The following is a 17509-nucleotide window of genomic DNA, read 5'->3' as shown; positions in this document are numbered from 1 at the left end:
AAGATGATAGTTTTTGGTGGTTTCGTCGATCCCGAGCCACCCAAAACCCAAGATGGTAGTTTTAGGTGGTTTCGTCGACCACGAGCCACCCAAAACCCAAGATGGTAGTTTTAGGTGGTTTCGTCGACCCCGAGCCACCAAAATCCTAGATGATAGGTTTAGGTGGTTTCGTCGACCCCGAGCCACCAAAAACCCTAGATGATATTTTAGGTGGTTTCGTCGACCCCGAGCCACGTCCGGTCACGTCCCTGTGACGACATCGTCCAGTCACGTCCGCTCTGAAGCGGCTGACAGACATGAGTGTGCGGCGAATGTTTAAGAGCGGGACGCACGGTGATGAGTTTGGGTGAGACCGCGTTGTCAGACATGTATTTGGCAGCCCACAAATCTCTCCAAGTTTAATGCCGATTAGCCAGAATTCAGACACACAGCAACACAGATTCAGACATGTCCTAAAACAAAAACAGTTCGTCCAATTCACATATAGATGTTTTTAAAGGATGTCACATCTAAGCTCTCACAAATATATAATTCATCAACAAGAAAAAAAAAGACAAAACAATTATACCACAAACAGAGTGGACATCAGGTTAGATGTTAATATTACATAACTATGTCACGTCTAGATGTGTCCGAAAAACCTTCAAAGGAAGGAGTATTTGTAGCTGATTATTTTCTCCAAGCATTTTCCACTTTCTTTGATCCGCTACTTTTTGACTTGAGCGTAGGACGACTCTGACAGGCGAGGCGTGCACAAAGTTGACTGAACCGCCGGGCCTGGCCCCACCTTCGCCCCCTGACCGTGGGCCGTTCCACTGCTCGGCCGCCGCCCGCCGCCCGCCGCAGCAACCGCCGAAGGCAGGCTCACGGCGCGCAAGGCGAGATCCCCGGAGATGGGGCCGGAGGGCAACCGACCACCACCACCGGGGCGCTCGTGCCCCGCTTCGGGACGGGACCTACTACCGCAGCGTGGTGCGTGGCCCGGCTGCTAGGCCGCCGCCTCCTCGTTGCCGGCGGCCCGCGGGACCGGAGCCGCGCCTCTCCGCCCAGCCCCTACCCGGGGTTTCTGTTTGGTACTAGTTTCTTCCCCACCCCCGTCCTCCATTTCGATTTTGTTTCCAGACCCACCCATCCACGGAGGAACCCCCGCGATCCAATCTTGTTCTTACTGATTCTAAATTGCGCATTATATGCCCGACCTTGCTGATTAAGTGTCGCAGCATTACAAGTGGAAATTTGAAGTCAAATGGTTAACTCACAGCATACAGTACCTTACTACTACTCAGGTAGATAAAGTTTACATCATGGATTTCTCCTTACTTAATACAAACTCATAATAATGTGGTGGGGTGAAAGGGGAAAACAGCATGACAACACACAACAACTTCAGTGCCTTCATATCAAAAGTAATAATATTACTAATAATTTGTCCAAATCAGCATGACAACACAAAACGACTTCAGTACTTTCAGATCGAAAGTAATATTACAGATAATTTGTCCAAAACAGCATGACAACACACAACAACTTCAGTACTTTCAGATCAAAAGTAATATAGAGAGATGAACGGTTGTAGGCATAGAGACAAATTGTCGTAGGTATTGTTTTGTGCTTCGAGTGGAGATTATACCCCTACTACGCCCCTTGCATCCTAAGGCTCTCAAGAAAGTTCCGGTGCTTGTTCTCCAGATTGCTTGTGAGATAGTCGAGGAAGTCATTAAAACTGCTCGCGTTGTACTTTTCAGGATTCTGCTCATTCACGAGCTCTCTGGCACAGGAGACCTTCTCATGCATGGCGAAACCATTAATGCTGGCCATGGAGATCCTTGCCTCTTCAGGATTCAGAACAGCTCGGTGCACAACAGTCTTGATTTTGCCGTTGCTCAGGACTTCCATGTGGTCTCCTACGTGGACATGCAATGCATGTGGGAGTGGCTGGACCACTTTCCAGCTGTTGCTGTTGCGGTCAACGACCTCCAGGCCTCGACAACTTGTGAACAAGATGGTAAGGAATCCATAATCGGAATGCGGCGCCAGCCCTATCGCTGTATCACCTTCTGATTCTTTCGGGTAGCAATTCACTGACATTAGCTGCAGTCCTTGCTCAAATTTCTCATGCTGGTAATCCTTACCCAATCCTAGGCCTTCTAGTATGGCTTCCATTAGTTGCAAGGCCACCCTCCTTACTTCAATAGCAAAATTTCCCATACACTCCCTGTTTTTAGTACATGAACAAAAGAGTTATGTCAGACATTACACAATTAGTACTGCAGTTCAGGATTGTAAGAAGATTTATAGAAAGTTTTTTGCCTGTAGATTGGGGGGTTTTCTGGCCAATATTGCATCCATTCACCCAGGGGATGGGCATAATGCTTTAGGTATGCCCGTGACATACTAATGCCGTCCTTTGAGCTGGTGTCATATCTAACAGGCCGTCGGAGGTCGTCTGATGCAAACTCTTCCTTTGTCTCACTTGGCAGTTTGAAGAAATCTGAAGCTGCTTCAACAGCTCCATCCATGACAGATTGACTGATCCCATGGTTTATAATCTGCAAAATGGAGATAGGCAAGTAAGCTTTCTTTGTTCCCTTGCACCTGCTTGTTAGTAGAGTGCCCAAGAAGGGTTCATGAAAGGCCGTACCTTAACTCTAGTGTAGCTACACAGCCTTAAGTTCTCTAATGTTTTACAATTTTAGTAGTGGTCCTTGAGAACCTTGACATTGCTTATATTTTAGAGTTGAAGCTGGAAACATTTTATATGCACAGAAGCCATCTGCTGTATAAATGATATGTTATTTCTCATACGGAGAGGTCACCCTGTCAGAGAATACGCCTTAGTAATACCGTTTGCTGCCTTGCTATGTCCACATGTACCCATCGGACAATGATGCAGTTGTTAAAACCGGCCATTTAGGCCGATCCCGGCTCCCTGTTGCTCTAAAACCAGACATTTATATCGAGTAGGCTTAGGCCCTTTTACAGATTTACAACTACAAAAAATGAAGGAAACTGAGATGCTTGAACATACACGTTGTGTAGATACTTCAGAATATCTGTTCTAAATTTTATGTAGACTAAATTACAGATCAAACTTCACAAGTACACTCAATACTGAAATGTTACATCATAAGAAAATGATTACGAATGTAGCAGGAAAAAAGAATTATCTACAACCGACAAGTGCTAAAATGACTTTCATTGTAGTACTGGTGTCATTGTGGTGATGACTGAAGGATGAAATGGGGACTGAACTTCTCAGCTTCATGTTATTTGTCAGTTTCCATTTAACCAGGCGACAAAATGTAGCTGGTCCTCAACGTATCGTACAGTTTTCGCCTATCCCTGCTGCCTCATACAGTCGCATGATGTGTTCTAGTATACTTTGTATCAATGTTTACACAGTTCATGCTCTTCATTTTGGGGGACAAAAGGAGGATGGAGCTCGTCAAACTATTTAGCTGAGTGCAGGCAGTTTGCTCCTAATATTGTGCATGTACTACTACTAACAATGCGGTGCTGTCATAGCTAGCCGCAGGATTTTAAAGGTCATCATAGCTCCTAATTTTCCTGTAGTCACTCTTCTGCAGTGGTTTTTCAACCACAAATCTAGTTTGGTTTCCTAGTTTATTTGTCTGTACAGTCGTCTTCCTTGGTAACATTGTGGACACAGGTGGCAATGTTATCCGTTGCAGTCTGGAAAAGATAAATGCCAAGGCAAAGGCAGAAAAGAAAAAGACAGGAAGGTGTGGCAATGTTCTCAAGGAGTATACCTGGAAGTATCCTAGATCACGGCATGCTTTGGTAATATCTTCAACCACGCGAGCTCGTGTTGCTGGGTCAAGGTTGAGGTGACCCATGTTGATCACCGGCATTGGCGGCGGGTGGAGGTCGTCAGAAGGGAGCTGCTCCTGAGGGACAGTCCTTGAGTCATCAGACATGTTGACTTAGTACTGTACAAGGAGCAGAGTCCAATCTCAGTATCTTTACGCAGAATCGAAATGGGATGAAGTGTTCCTCCATGGTGCAGCATCTACTTATAGGCAGCTTCATTCCAGGTAACGCAGAAAACCACTCTTTTGCATCCCTCTGCAGATATAGCGGTATTGGTATCTTACATAGTCTGATCCTTCTCACTTGGACAGTGTCTGCTCATTCCAAATAAGAGGTCAAGCCATTCATGTCCATGCATGCATGCACTTGGCAATATATATAAATATCGGTCCAGGGGAAGCTCCTACGCAGGGCCTACGTCGGAAACAGGAAGAGCCCGACAATATGTGAATATTCTTACATGTCGCCCGTGTGCCGCCGCATAGCAGATTGGGAGTATCTTAATACCGCGCTCCGGGCCACTCATTCGCTCTTTCGTCACATATGCTCCATTGTCCTGGTATGCAACTGGTTGTTGTTTAGGACACAATTATGAAGTTATCTCTTGGACTATATATACTTCTTCGTCCTGGTATGCCACTGGTTTTTGTTTAGGACGCAATTATGAAGTTATCCCTGGGACACAACTTGTTTCTGCCAATGTTTCTGGTGCTGTCCAGGGTGTTGCTTCATGGAGAGGCTGGATTCCCTCGTTGGAAACTTCGGCTATCCCTGCAGTGTCAACAAATTGGGAGTATCTTATTCCTACGTTCCATGCGACCTATACTTCTTTGTTCCTGTTATGCAACTGGTGTTTGTTTAGGAGACACAGCAATAATGAAATATCTTACTGATACAACTTGTTTCTGCCCATTTTTTTTTCGCGGCTGTCATATCCAGTGGGTGATCATGGAGGCTGGAATCCCGGACGCGGCCTGGGGCTACTCGTTTAGTTAAAACCCTCTGGGCGCAGTATCAGGGTCCCGAAAAAGTTCAATTTTGTCGGTTGCCACAGGACGACCGACGCCTCTCATGTCCTGTCACCCGATTTCCGTCCAGCTTACGCATGCGGCGCAACTGGGATTTTCTTAGGCGCAACAGCGATGATGTTGTACGGGAAATGGGAATGATGAAGGCAAGTGGTTTTCGCTGCTGGTGGTTCGGGTGCAGCCTGACCAGGAGGGGCTCATGGAGACTGTGGAGTGCTGCTGGAAGCTGCTGCTGCTGATCTGAATGGAAGCTTGGCTTAGTTAATTGGTGCTGTTGCAGTCGGCGAAAAGGGCCATTTTTGGCGGTTCTCGTAGGCTGCCATGTTGTATACTTTTGGGGTAGCAGATAGCTTGGCCAGAGACGGTGTATGTGAATGAGCCGCGTCACTGCTTGGTTTTGGATAAGAGCCATCATCCCTGCCATTGCTTCTCTCGGCGTGTAGCAGATAGTTCATGTGTCCACCTAGGAACTTGCTGTCCTGCTTCTTTTTTTACCTGGTGAAGATGAGCTGCAGGTGTTTCGTTGCCTCTCGCTCTATCCACGTCCTCTGCGACGGAAGTGTTTCGTCGCCTCTCGCTCTATCCGCGTCCTCTGCGACGGTGCCAGGAAAGGACGCCGCGCCGGGGGTTGTCCACTTGTCTTGGCACGAAAACTTTTGCCGTTTACGAAAGTTTGGGCAGGTTGGCGCCTTGCAACGGGTTCCGGAGAGATGGTTATTGCCTCCTATGATATAAGAACGTTTTTGACACTATGACATGCGCTAGAGAATAGAAATTGCATACTTTTTGAGTTGGATCGTCCGATGAAGTGGATGCATACATATACCTGAAGTGGCAGTTTCCTTGTGGTGTAATGTGTAGGTTGTAGAGCATTTTCTCTTCCAATTTGGATACTGATTTCTTCTTCAATAAAACCATCCGCTTTCTTCTGAATCTAGTATACCAATTTATGTAAGGAGCTAGAACCCATGTTTGATTTTGGGCTAGGGCATCTTGTTTTTTCCTAGCAAGTCCCAAGGAAAGGACTGGAGACATAGCGTACTCTCTTATTAAGCAATAAGTAAAGAAAGCTCTTCAAGCAAGCCAGCGAACCAATTCCATATGACATTCACATCCAATCCAAGCACAACTTGCAGACCGATGAACGTTTGCTGCTTTGTTGAGCTCAGCAGAGAGTTGAACTCGGTGGTTCTCAATGACACCGCCAACAAGATATCGTGGGTCCTAGAGCCCTCAGGCAAGTTCTCTATAAAGTCGATGTGTGCCAAACTATCGTTCGGTCTTACTATTACACATGTTAAACAATTCTGGAAAGCGCCGATTCCTCTTAAATTTAGGACCCTCTTATCTGACGACTGTTTGCTGGGAGGGGGCGGCATTTGCAAATGTTTTGATGAAATTTTTAGTTGTGTGTGAGGTGCCAGTTTCTTCAGACCGACATGATGTTTTCTGAAGAAAATGTCATGTCGGACTGAAGAAACTGCCACCCCCCCTAACAACTAAAACTGCCAGCAAAAATGTTCCAACTGCCAACCTCTCCGAGCGAACTGGCAAGCTTGGAGAAACGACTCCCAATGGCGGCCAATATCCTGGTTAGGCAGGGCCCTAGCGATGGCAAATGTGTCCTATGTGGCCTTGAGTAAAATGTTGACCACATCCTCTTCAAGTGCCATCCAGCCAAGTTATTGTGCCCGTCAAGGACTGTGGTGTACGTGGAATCCTTCCTCTTGCGTCGATCTGATTACCATAGTATCCTCCCTAGTAGGAGCGCAACAACGTATAGTGTGGCGCCTTATCACGGTTCAATCCTAGGCACTTTGGCTTATCCGCAACAAGCTTGCTATCCAAAAAGTGATCCAAGCCAACCTGCTGATTACTTGTTCAGATCGGTGTCCTTCTATTTAGCTTTGGATGCCATTGGCCAAGCTGAAGGACAGAGCACTAGCAGCGGCAACATTGACCAAGGTTACACAGATTTATTGAAAAGACTTTCACTTCGCTTCCGCTTCAATTTATAGATAATGCATCCATCATCATACAACCCGATACAACACACGCACCCATCAAAGGCTGAACCATAGGAGCTGAAAATCAGCAACACCACACAATACAACTCCAAGCAAACATCAGTTCGATACTAAGCTTCACTATGGAGTCAACGAAGCCCTCAACCATGAACAAGCCGCCATGAAGAGAGGACGCCAAACACGACAAGAAATGGGCTCCAAAGCGATGCCTTCAAGATGGACACGACATCCGAGGCACCGCCACCCGCCCAATTCAAAGGATCAAGATCTACGCCCTCAACAGACAGCCGTGCCAACCGACATCAACCCTACCACGTAGCACTTTTTTGTGCCCGGAGATCATAGGGAGAGGATTTGGGGCACGCAGGTGCCTTTTTGTCCCTCGCCCGTGCTTTTTCTTTTGGCTTTCAATTTTCAAACTTTCATATGTTTTGAATAAGAAGTCCAAATTACATTTTGTTTCCATATTTGTGGTTTTTGTGACAAGGGATTTCAAATAAGATTCATTTTAAATACATTTTGATGATTTTTTTAAAAAAATCAACTCTTAAGACTTAGTATGAGTGACTAATAAAATCAGACTTTAGTACCAGTGACCGAAAAAACCGCTTGAAGTTTCAACACTGAAACTTGATACCCACGACCAAGAAAATTGAATTTTTTATATGCAAAATCATAAGTTTTAACGGTTAAAACTTAAAATTTATTATGCCCTTGTGCATGATCCAACTATTTCGCGAATCGTGAGGCAATCGACTCTGGGCAGGGCTTAACAGGTGCGTGCCCCTGCGAATTTCCGAGGGATCGTAACGTCGTGCATCCATTTATGTAAAATTGATGTTCTCAGTTTTTGGTTTTCTTTCTTTCCGTTTGAACTCATATATGGTTAGGTTTTCTTTTTTTTCGTCAGTTGTAACATTACTATTTAGCTCCTTTGTGATGGCATTTATATTATAACTAGTAGATAATTTCTATGAACTCATATATGGTTAGGTTTCCTACGGTGGAACTAGCTCTCGGAATTCAAGACGATCCTGATGGGACCCTGGCCTGAGAATGGCCCCACAAGAAAAAGCAAGGACTAGATAAATAATAAGTTTTTTATGCTCTTCCTACTAAGATGTTTCACTTCGCTTGGACCTCGGACCTAAAAGTGTGTACATCTAGACAAGAGCAAAACGGTCTTATTAATTATGGATGCCTATCTAGATGGACGGTAACCCTTCTTCCTAGGAATTCTTAAGGGCACCCAATCAATGTCCACTTGTGCGTTCTTAGTCAATACGGCGGGCAAGCGGTGGCCCATACGCCTAGAGATGAGCCAATTTTGCGTCCACCACATAATACCCGTGAAGCTCTCATGGCCTCGCACTGTCTTCATTGACCATCTCCTATTTTAAGCAATGGCCATCTTTATAAGCCTCCACACGAAGCATCTTCTTAAACCATCCATAGGTGAACCGCCAATGCTCAAGGTTAAGAACATCTCAGTTGCGCTAATCCTTGCCGTACAGTGGTGTGCGTTCATGGATGGACGGCGTACCGCTCATGCTATTGGCCGAGCAGCCTCGTTGAAGGTTGTTTCCATCACTGCAGACCGCTCATGCGGTCTTTGCCATCGCCCCCACCGGCAAGTTTGCCGTGATGGAAGAAGCCTTTCAACAGGCAGCTCGTCCCATAGCATGAATGTCACCCGTTTTATGATAACTGCGATGAAAATTTTATCCACAAAAGAATAGAGAACAAAGAATATCTTCTCCACATAAAAAAGGGAGAACGACGGATATATATCTTGCAAAGAAGATGATCTGCACAGATGCTCCACCTACCATGAAGGATCCCTTATTAAATCAGTTTGTGTCAGGTACAAAGCTAATCTTGACATCCCGTAGGTACTTTTTGGTTTGTTACCAAGTTTGCTTTTCTTTTGGGGGATAGATCCGATTGTTTCGCTCTGAGATGTGGAATGTACGACATGTCGTAGACGGAAATTGCGCTGAATTAATAATTCAATCAAAGGGCCCAATACAAGACTTGTGAACAAAATTTGGGCCTCCATGTCACTACGCAGCCTCCAAATCACTAATTGAGGAGTGCCCCTTCCAAAGATCACTTTCACCTTTTTGTTTTGAGGGGAAAAAAAGGAAACCTGAGAGTTTTCCAAAGATCACTTCCACCTTTTCAGGTCGCGACAAGTGTTGCACTGCATGTGCACCAGTTGTCGCAACCTGAGAGTTTTCCATTTTTTTTCTTAGTTTCATTTATTCAAAACGATTTATCTCTTAAACCGTGCGTCCAAATCTCAAACCGTTTTCATCATTAGATTCCTTGTGTTGAGATCTTCAAAGCTAGATCACATGTTGATAGGTTTTGACGAACATTTTTTTTACAAAACAACCGGACCGGGAGCATGTTTTTTCTTCTCTTTACAAAAGCCGTTTTCAACCGGCACGGTCGTGCCTCTCGCGGAAAAAAAAGAGAAAACACATTTTTTTTCTGTTTCCGAGATGCACGGCCATGCCTCTCGCGGAAGCAGAACCGTGCCTCTCATGTTTCCGCGGAAGCAAACCCGTGCCTCTCGTGAAAAAAAAGAAAAACACTTTTTTTTTTCATTTCCTCGCGGAAAGCAAAACCATGCCTCTCGTGGAAGCAAAACCATGCCTCTCGCAGAAGAAAAAAAGAAGAGAAGACACAGTTTTTTTTCATTTTCAAGAGGCACGGCCGTGTCTCTTGCAGAAGCATAATCATGTCTCTCGCGGAAGCAAAATCATGCTTCTTGCGAAAAGGGAAAAAAGGAAAACGTGTTTTTCGCATAATTTTTTTCTAAATTTTTGGGTCCAAAAGCTAAGGAAGGCCGGTGAAAAACTTAAAAAAACATCTAAAAAGCAGAAAACACGTGCGGGGAAACAAAATAAAAAAGGATCCAGAAAAAGCACCCAGAGCACGACACGTGACGGTGGCTGAGAACAGCCCATCCCCAAGTGGCCTTTGGGAAGGCTGGGAACGCGCGCTCTTTAGTTAGTTGCTCTCACGCATCCTTCGTCAATTCTATGTTTCACTTATTGAGAGATCAAAGAAAGCCACGCCTACAACGTTTTTTTACTGGACTTGTCCACAATGTGGTTTTGCGAAGGAAAATGTTTACATCCGGCACGCCGGCCAAACGCTCGGCCGGTCCAGCACGAGTCGCATGATCCTACTAGAGCAGAGGACGTCTGTAACCCATTGTCCACATCGCTACCACAGCCTCCTGGCACACCACCGCTCCCCATCCCTCCCGACCCCTCTCGACACTCTTATCCCTTTGCCCGTCCACTCATCCCGTCATATCTCATCCCCTACCTCCAGCACCGCTCCCCATCCCCTACCAACATCACGAGCGCCCAAATCAGGCCGCACGAGAAATCACCTCTGCTCCCCGCCTCCCTTTCTTGCACCTAAATCGGGTTGAGCCGGGCTCTGCTCGTCCACTCCACTCCTTGCTAATGCGAGGAGTACTCAAAGGCTGATGCAAACCCGAGGAAGCCATGGTCGTCCATCTCCTCATCCTCCCCCTCGACGAGGTTGGACGTTTTGCAACAGGTGGGGCTAGAGGTGGTGGCCACTGGTGATGCAATTTTGTTGCGACCGGCACCGGGAAAGTTACCACCAGCGCCTGAATTTGCTGCAACAAGGATCCACAATTTTTGCTAGGATCCGTGTTTTTTGAGTGATTTTTTGCTGCAGCCAGTCCAAAAATTTGCTACCATCATTTTGCTTTTTGCTACCACCATTGGCATTCCGTCTTTTGATTTCTTTTTGTTAACTAGATCCATTTTTTTGGTGGAATCTCTCAAACTTTTTGTTACCATGGCCTTTGATTTTTGCTACCGCCATCTTAGTTTTTGCTACCACCCCATTTGTTTTGTTGTATCCATCTTATTTTGTTGCAACCACTCCAAGTTTTGCTACAACGGTGTTTGAGTTTTGCTACCACCGTCTTTGTTTTTGCTACTCCCCTATTTCTGATTTTTTGCTGGAACCTCTCAAAGAGAGAGAAAAAGGAGGTTGTGAATGGCGTGGAGGGAGCTGCAAACATTACAAAAAAAATGCTACAACAAGAGTCCTAGGAAGATACAATCAAAGGCGAAGAATTTTGGGGACCGGCAACCACGCAACCGCAAAAGCTGGAATCGTTGACGAAAAAAGGTTCACCGTTTTGTGAAAAAGCTTCAATGGGCATGAGAAAAAAGCTGCACGTCACAAGCCACCATAACTACTGAGATTAGATGTCTAAAATAGCAGCCAGTGTGTGTCAACTAAAAGCCACAATGAGATAAAACTATGTTTAAATATTGAACGTGATTTTCTTTCTGAAAACAGTAAACATTTTCTACTTTTGAACAATATTGTTCAGAAGTTGATTTTTTTAAAACCCATTTTTTTGAAAAAAAGGAACAAATTTGAAAGGGAGAACAAAATTTTAAATTATGAACAGGTTTTTGGAAATCCAAACATTTAAAAAACAGGAACAAAAAATTATAACCGTAACATTTTTCAAATTATGAACATCTTTTCAAAAATACAAATGTTGAGTATTTTTTAAGATGTCTAAAACACAAATTTTGAATAATTTTTTGAACGTACAATTTTTTCACAAATGCAAACAAATTATGAAAACGAACAGAATTTTGAATTTCCCAAACATTTTTTGAAAACATGAACGTTTTGGAATTTGAAAAAAAACATTAAAGCACAAACATTTTTGGAATGTTGAGAGCAAATTTCGAAACGGAGAACAAATTTCGAAGCACGAGCAATTTTTTAACACATGAACATTTTTTGAATCTTGAGAACAAATTTTGAAACATAGAACAAATTTCAAAGCATGAACATTTTTTGAATCTTGAGAACAAATTTTGACACAAAGAACAATTTTGAAAAATCCCGAAAAATTTGGTAGCGTGAATTTTGGTGTAATACGTGAACAAACAGTTGAAATCCGGTACTTTTTCTCAATTTTGAAAGTTCTGAACTTTTTTGTGTAACAATAACAATTTTTGAATTTTGAGAACTGTTTTTTGAAACAGAACATTTTTTGGAAACACGAAAAAAAAATTGAAAAAAATGAGAAGACCAGAAATGGAAACCAAAAAACAAAGAAAGAAAATTTGTTGCAAAGAGAAATTAACTTGAAAAGGAAAACTGAAAGAAAACAGAAAAGTAACAAAAAGAAAAGAAAAAAGTACCAGAAAAAGGAAGAAGAAAAAGACAGAAAGTGTAAAAAAATAAAAAGGAAAGGAAAAAAATAAAAAACCATTTCAGGAACCTTCTAGATGGTTCCTAAAACCAGTAAGAACCGGCTGGGAACGCTCTAGAAGGCTCCCAGAACCGGAACTTGTGTGTACGCTTCAGATGGACCAGCCCAAATCCCTCGCTAGTTGTATCCCTGTGCGATTCCTCGACATTTTGACGCAGTATGCGTCAAATAGGTTTTTCCCTACGAAACACATAGAGTCTCTCAAAAAAGAAACGAAACACATAGAGTTTTTTTTTCGCTTAAAAAATGGAACGCATAGAAGTTTTTTAGTACCACCTTACATGAGGATCCACATTGAAGGCTTAAAAGTGTATGAACCCATCCATGCACGAGACCACAAACATCATGGTACATCTCTTGTCTTCAGCCAAAGATACATTTGCTATTGTTTGGCAAATGGTACCACCATCTCTCTGTTTGTAGGCCTATGTTTTTTGACAGTTTTATGGCCGAATCCGGCTATCTTGCAATAGTAGAAGAGCATGATTCAAGTGCCCCATCTGTAATTTGTTAGGCAAGACCAGTAATCTAAAATAGAACTACATACTAAGTATCGAAGAAAGGCTTGCGGGTCTTCAACATCAAGTTTGCAAACTTGAGCCATTCTTCGGCGCTTGATTTTAACAACCACATATGTAAAAAAAAAATATTGCAGTGCACATGATCGACTGGGCACAGATACGGAACACCATCATGATCGAGTCTCCATCTATCCCTGATCATGGGGCACACCTATGTCTCGCTTGGCACGAGACTGTAGGATGTCTCGCTTCAGGCAGCTGCATTTTTTATTCACATTTTTACATTCGTTTTTTATGTTTGCTTGTATTTCAAAATATTCTGAATATATCTATTATCAAAATCATTTATTAAATAAAACTTTCAAAAATAATCATGCATTTAAAAATGTTCAATGTGCGTGGAAAAAATGTTATTGATGTATACAAAAATGTACAATGTGCAAAAGTAGAAATAAAAATATATAATATTTGAAATTTTAGAAAAATGTTAAATATTTATAGAAAAAATATTTCCGATGATTTTGAAAAAACTTAATGAAAAGAGTGTGCAAAAAATGTAGAATGTGTATGGAAAAAATAGCCATAAATATATTTTCCAAAAATGTTAATCATGTATTTGGACAATGTTTAACATGTACTATATATTAATGTTCCTGATGTATACAATAAATGTACACTGTGTATGGAAAGGTGGACATGAAAAAATATATGTTTAGATCTAAAAAATAAGTCTATCTTAATACGTGTTAAGCATGTATTTGAAAAATGTTAAACATGTATATTTATAATATTCCTAATGTATACAGAAAATGTACATTGTTTATGGAAAAAGTAGACATCAAAATATTTATGTTTAAAAAAATATTAATCATGTATTTACACAATGTTAAACTTTTGCATATAAAAAATGCTCCTGGTGTATACAGAAAATGTACAATATGTATGAAAAAAGTAGCCATCAAAAAATATAAGTTGTCAAAAATATTAATCACATGTTTGCAAAATATTGAACATGTATATAAAAAATATTCCTGATGTATATGGAGAATGTACAAAGAAAACAAAGGAAACCACTAAAAACCAATTGAAAGACATAAAGTAAAACAAAGAAGATAAAGAAAAATAAATGTTAAAAACTGTGAAAGAAACAAAGAAAAGTGATGAAAACAGAAAATCAAAGAAAACTGATGAAGAAACAAAAGGAAACCAAAACAAAATAAAATAAAATAAAATAAAAAATACAAAATAAACTGATGAAACCGGTACATAGAATGAGTGAGCGAGCGATCGCTCTAACGGACCGGTTCATGTGCACGAACATTGCAGATAAGACGGAACTTATCCTCACTATAAGCGAGATATAGCATTTGCGTTGATTATGTTCCTTACCAAGCGGAAGATAGGCCAAGGTCCATAGAGTTTGACATAACAGCCTCCTTATTGGGGGACTGAGGCGAGTCACCAATGAACAATACGGTAACTTGCCCACCTCTTTGCACTGCGATCTAGAATTGACGGACAGATATGCTTGAATTGACCTGTCGACTGCTACAATACTTGATTCATCCAACGGTTGGGTGGCTGCCAGTTATTGCGTGACTGGCCGAAGGTTAGTCACAGGATATATGTCCCTTATTGGGGTAGAATTCCGCGGAATGTCAGCAAAGCGACCGCTCCACACAAGCTAACAGCAAGCATTGCTAAAAAAAGCTAATAGTGTCATACAACAGCGGTGCCAATATCAGAAGTCTGTGATGTCATTTCAAATCTGCGATGTCAAATGCATGTGTTTTCACTAGTTTTGTAAAAAAATACATGATTTCTACTTGTGTACAAAGGATTTGCCAAAAACTTGTGTGATCAATTGACCACACTCCTCTCAACGTGACTTCGTCACTGGTGTCATAGGCTTGTTTTAGTCCAACCCCGTTTGCTTATGGTGATAAGGAGCAGCTTAAATATGGATTACCACAACACTGCACCACGACCTTACTTGAACACACTAGTAGAAAACAAGGCTTTGGTTCAGGCTGGGCCAGCCCATTAGTCCCGGTTCAGTCAAGAACCGGGACCCATGGGTCATAGGCCCCCGTTCGTGAGGCCGGGGGGCAGCTGGGCCTCGTGGGACATTGGTCCCGGTTCATCTGTCCCCTTTTGTCCCAGTTCCACATACGAACCGGGACCACTGGGCCTCGCTCCTGGCCCACAACCATTGGTCCTGGTTCGTGGCTGCAACTGGGACCAAAAGGGTGTCATTTAGTCCCGGTCCCAGCCACGAACCGGGACCAATGAGATGCCTATATATACCCCGAGCAGAGCACTCCACTACTCTGTTTTTTGGCCGGCTGTTAGAGAGCTTTGTGGTGCTCTAGATCACCTCCTATGCACATGAGGTGTTCGATGAAATACCCGAGCCACACTTAAGCTTTCTCCTCTTGAAGCTCCTTGTCCAAGCTCGATTTTCCTCGAGATTTTTCTAGGTTTGGCGGTCCATCATGTCCCATCCCCGTCCTCATCGCCGTTGATCGCCCGCGTCAATCTCGTCGCCGGCACCACCGTGGTGATCCTCTTGATCGTATCTTCTTTCTAAAAGAAAAAAGTTCTTACTTGTATGATTTAGATAGCTAGATACTTGTGTAGTTTTCTTACTTATTATTTTTGTTATTATATAGTACGATGGTTTTGGTATCTGCCTCCGTCGGCCCTCGTCCTGTCTATGATTCAGATGGGGTGTGTGTGTTTGTGTGTATATATATATATATATATAATCCTTTATAACTATTAGTTCCATTTAGTGTTTATGACAATTATGCCGAGCAACGTGACATAGATTTTTTTTATCTAGGAGGTATGTGAATCGGAAATTCCAACCGACCCTATTGTCGAGAGGTTAAATTTAGTTGAAGAAGAAAACTATTAGTTGAAGGAAAATTGAAAAAAATGAGGAGGAGAAGATGATATTGGAGTTGAATGTTGCGGATGTCGTCGATGATCACAAGATCAAGAGGGATGCAATGCGCTTGAAGATTAGAAAGATTAGAAAATATGCCATTCATACTGAGGCTTGGTATCATTATACCGTTGGATCAATTGTTACCTTGGTTGCGGTTATGATCACATTTGTTGTTGCATTGAAATGTTTTACATAGTTTCAATGTATGGTTTAATTAGATGCTCTGGAGAGCTATATGTTGTTCAATGAGAACTATGTATGTACTTTGGTTTTAATGTGATGATGAACTTCTATTAATTTGGTCACTTATCTATTCATGATGTACGCAGATGAACCAGCAATGGATGTACGGTAACACACGCAACTCCGAGTACATTAAGGGCATGAATAATTTTCTTGCAGTGGTTGAGGCAAACAAGCGGAGTGGTTTTATGTGTTGTCCATGCCCTATATGTGGGAATACGAGGTCTTACTCTGACTCGAAAACCCTCCACACCTACCTTATTTATAAGGGTTTCATGCCACACTATAATGTTTGAACCAAGCACGGAGAAAGAGGGGTTACGATGGAAGACAACAAAGAAGAAGAAGATGATGACAACTATGTGCCCCCTGAATACGGTGATGCTGCAACGGGGGAAGCTGAAGATGCTGCAACGGGGGAAGCTGAAGATCAAGAGGAACCAAAGGATGTGCCCAATGATGATCTTCCCTGGGTCATTGTTGATGCAAAGAGATAGTGCAAAAGTGTAAAGGAGAAGCTGAAGTTCGATTGCATGTTGGAGGATCACAAAAAAGGGTTGTACCCCAATTGCGAAGATGGCAACACAAAGCTCGGTACCACACTAGAAATTCTGCAGTGGAAGGCAGAGAATGGTGTACCTGATAAAGGATTTGAGAAGCTACTGAAAATATTAAAGAATAAGCTTGCAAAGGATAACGAATTGCCCGACAGTACGTACGCAACAAATAGGGTTGTACGCCCTTTAGGATTGGAGGTGAAAAAGATACATGCATGCCCTAATGACTGCAACCTATATTGTGGTGCGTATGATGATTTGAATGCATGCCCAGTATGCGGTGCATTGCGGTATAAGATCAGACGAGATGACCCTGGTGATGTTGACGGCGAGCTCCCTAGGAAGAGGGTTCCTACCAAGGTGATGTGGTATGCTCCTATAATACCACAGTTGAAATGTCTGTTCATAAACAAAGAGCATGCCAAGTTGATGCAATGGCACAGAGAGGACCTTAAGAAAGACGGGAAGTTGAGAGCACCTGTTGACGGGTCGCAGTGGAGAAAAATTGAGAGAAAGTACTGGGAGGACTTTGCAGGTGACGCAAGGAATGTATGGTATGGTTTAAGCGCGGATGGCATTAATACTTTTGGGGAGCAGAGCAGCAATCACAGCACCTGGCCTGTGACTTGATGTATCTATAACCTTCCTCCTTGGTTGTGCATGAAGCAGAAGTTCATTATGATGTCAGTTCTCATCCAAGGCCCTAAGCAACCCAGCAACGACATTGCTGTGTACCTAAGGCCATTAGTTGAAGAACTTTTACAGCTGTGGAATGGAAACAGTGTACACGTGTGGCATGCGCACAAACAACAGGAATTTGACCTACATGCGTTGCTATTTGTAACCATCAATGATTGGCCTAATCTCAGTAACCTTTCAGGACAGACAAACAAGAGATACCACGCATGCACGCACTGTTTAGATGACATCGAAAGTATATACTTGGACAAATGCAGGAAGAATGTATACCTGGGGCATCATCGATTTCTTCCGACCAACCATCATTGTCGAAAGAAAGGCAAGCATTTCAAAGGCGAGGCAGATCACCGG

The 17509-nt window shown here is 42.8% G+C and overlaps 1 protein-coding gene and 1 long non-coding RNA gene across 2 annotated transcripts; one reads left to right on the top strand and one right to left on the bottom strand.

The window, feature by feature from the left end:
• Window positions 1-727: 727 nt before the first annotated feature.
• LOC123047268 (uncharacterized) lies at window positions 728-4514 on the top strand. The gene is made up of 5 exons (XR_006422887.1): window positions 728-1073; window positions 1746-2005; window positions 2317-2378; window positions 2481-4055; window positions 4143-4514. It is a non-coding gene; the product is annotated as an uncharacterized lncRNA (long non-coding RNA).
• Window positions 1273-3994, bottom strand: LOC123047267 (flavanone 3-dioxygenase 3-like). The gene is made up of 3 exons (XM_044470763.1): window positions 3771-3994; window positions 2269-2549; window positions 1273-2215 (listed from the first exon to the last, which is right to left on the bottom strand). The coding sequence occupies exons 1-3, from the start codon at window positions 3936-3938 to the stop codon at window positions 1636-1638; spliced, it is 1029 nt and encodes a 342-aa protein (XP_044326698.1). The 5' UTR covers window positions 3939-3994; the 3' UTR covers window positions 1273-1635.
• Window positions 4515-17509: the final 12995 nt, after the last annotated feature.

This window comes from Triticum aestivum, chromosome 2B (genome assembly GCF_018294505.1).
Source record: "Triticum aestivum cultivar Chinese Spring chromosome 2B, IWGSC CS RefSeq v2.1, whole genome shotgun sequence".
Lineage (NCBI taxonomy): Eukaryota > Viridiplantae > Streptophyta > Magnoliopsida > Poales > Poaceae > Triticum > Triticum aestivum.
Note: the sequence above shows the minus strand (reverse complement) of the source record. Positions and strands in the feature narration are given on the sequence as shown.

Coding starts and splice junctions, on each gene's coding strand:
- LOC123047267 (XM_044470763.1), bottom strand. CDS start 3,938: ATGTCTGATGACTCAAGGACTGTCCCTCAGGAGCAGCTCCCTTCTGAC. Junction 2,550..3,770: donor GTGATCTAGGATACTTCCAG/GTATACTCCTTG, acceptor TCCATTTTGCAG/ATTATAAACCATGGGATCAG. Junction 2,216..2,268: donor TCTTACAATCCTGAACTGCA/GTACTAATTGTG, acceptor TACTAAAAACAG/GGAGTGTATGGGAAATTTTG.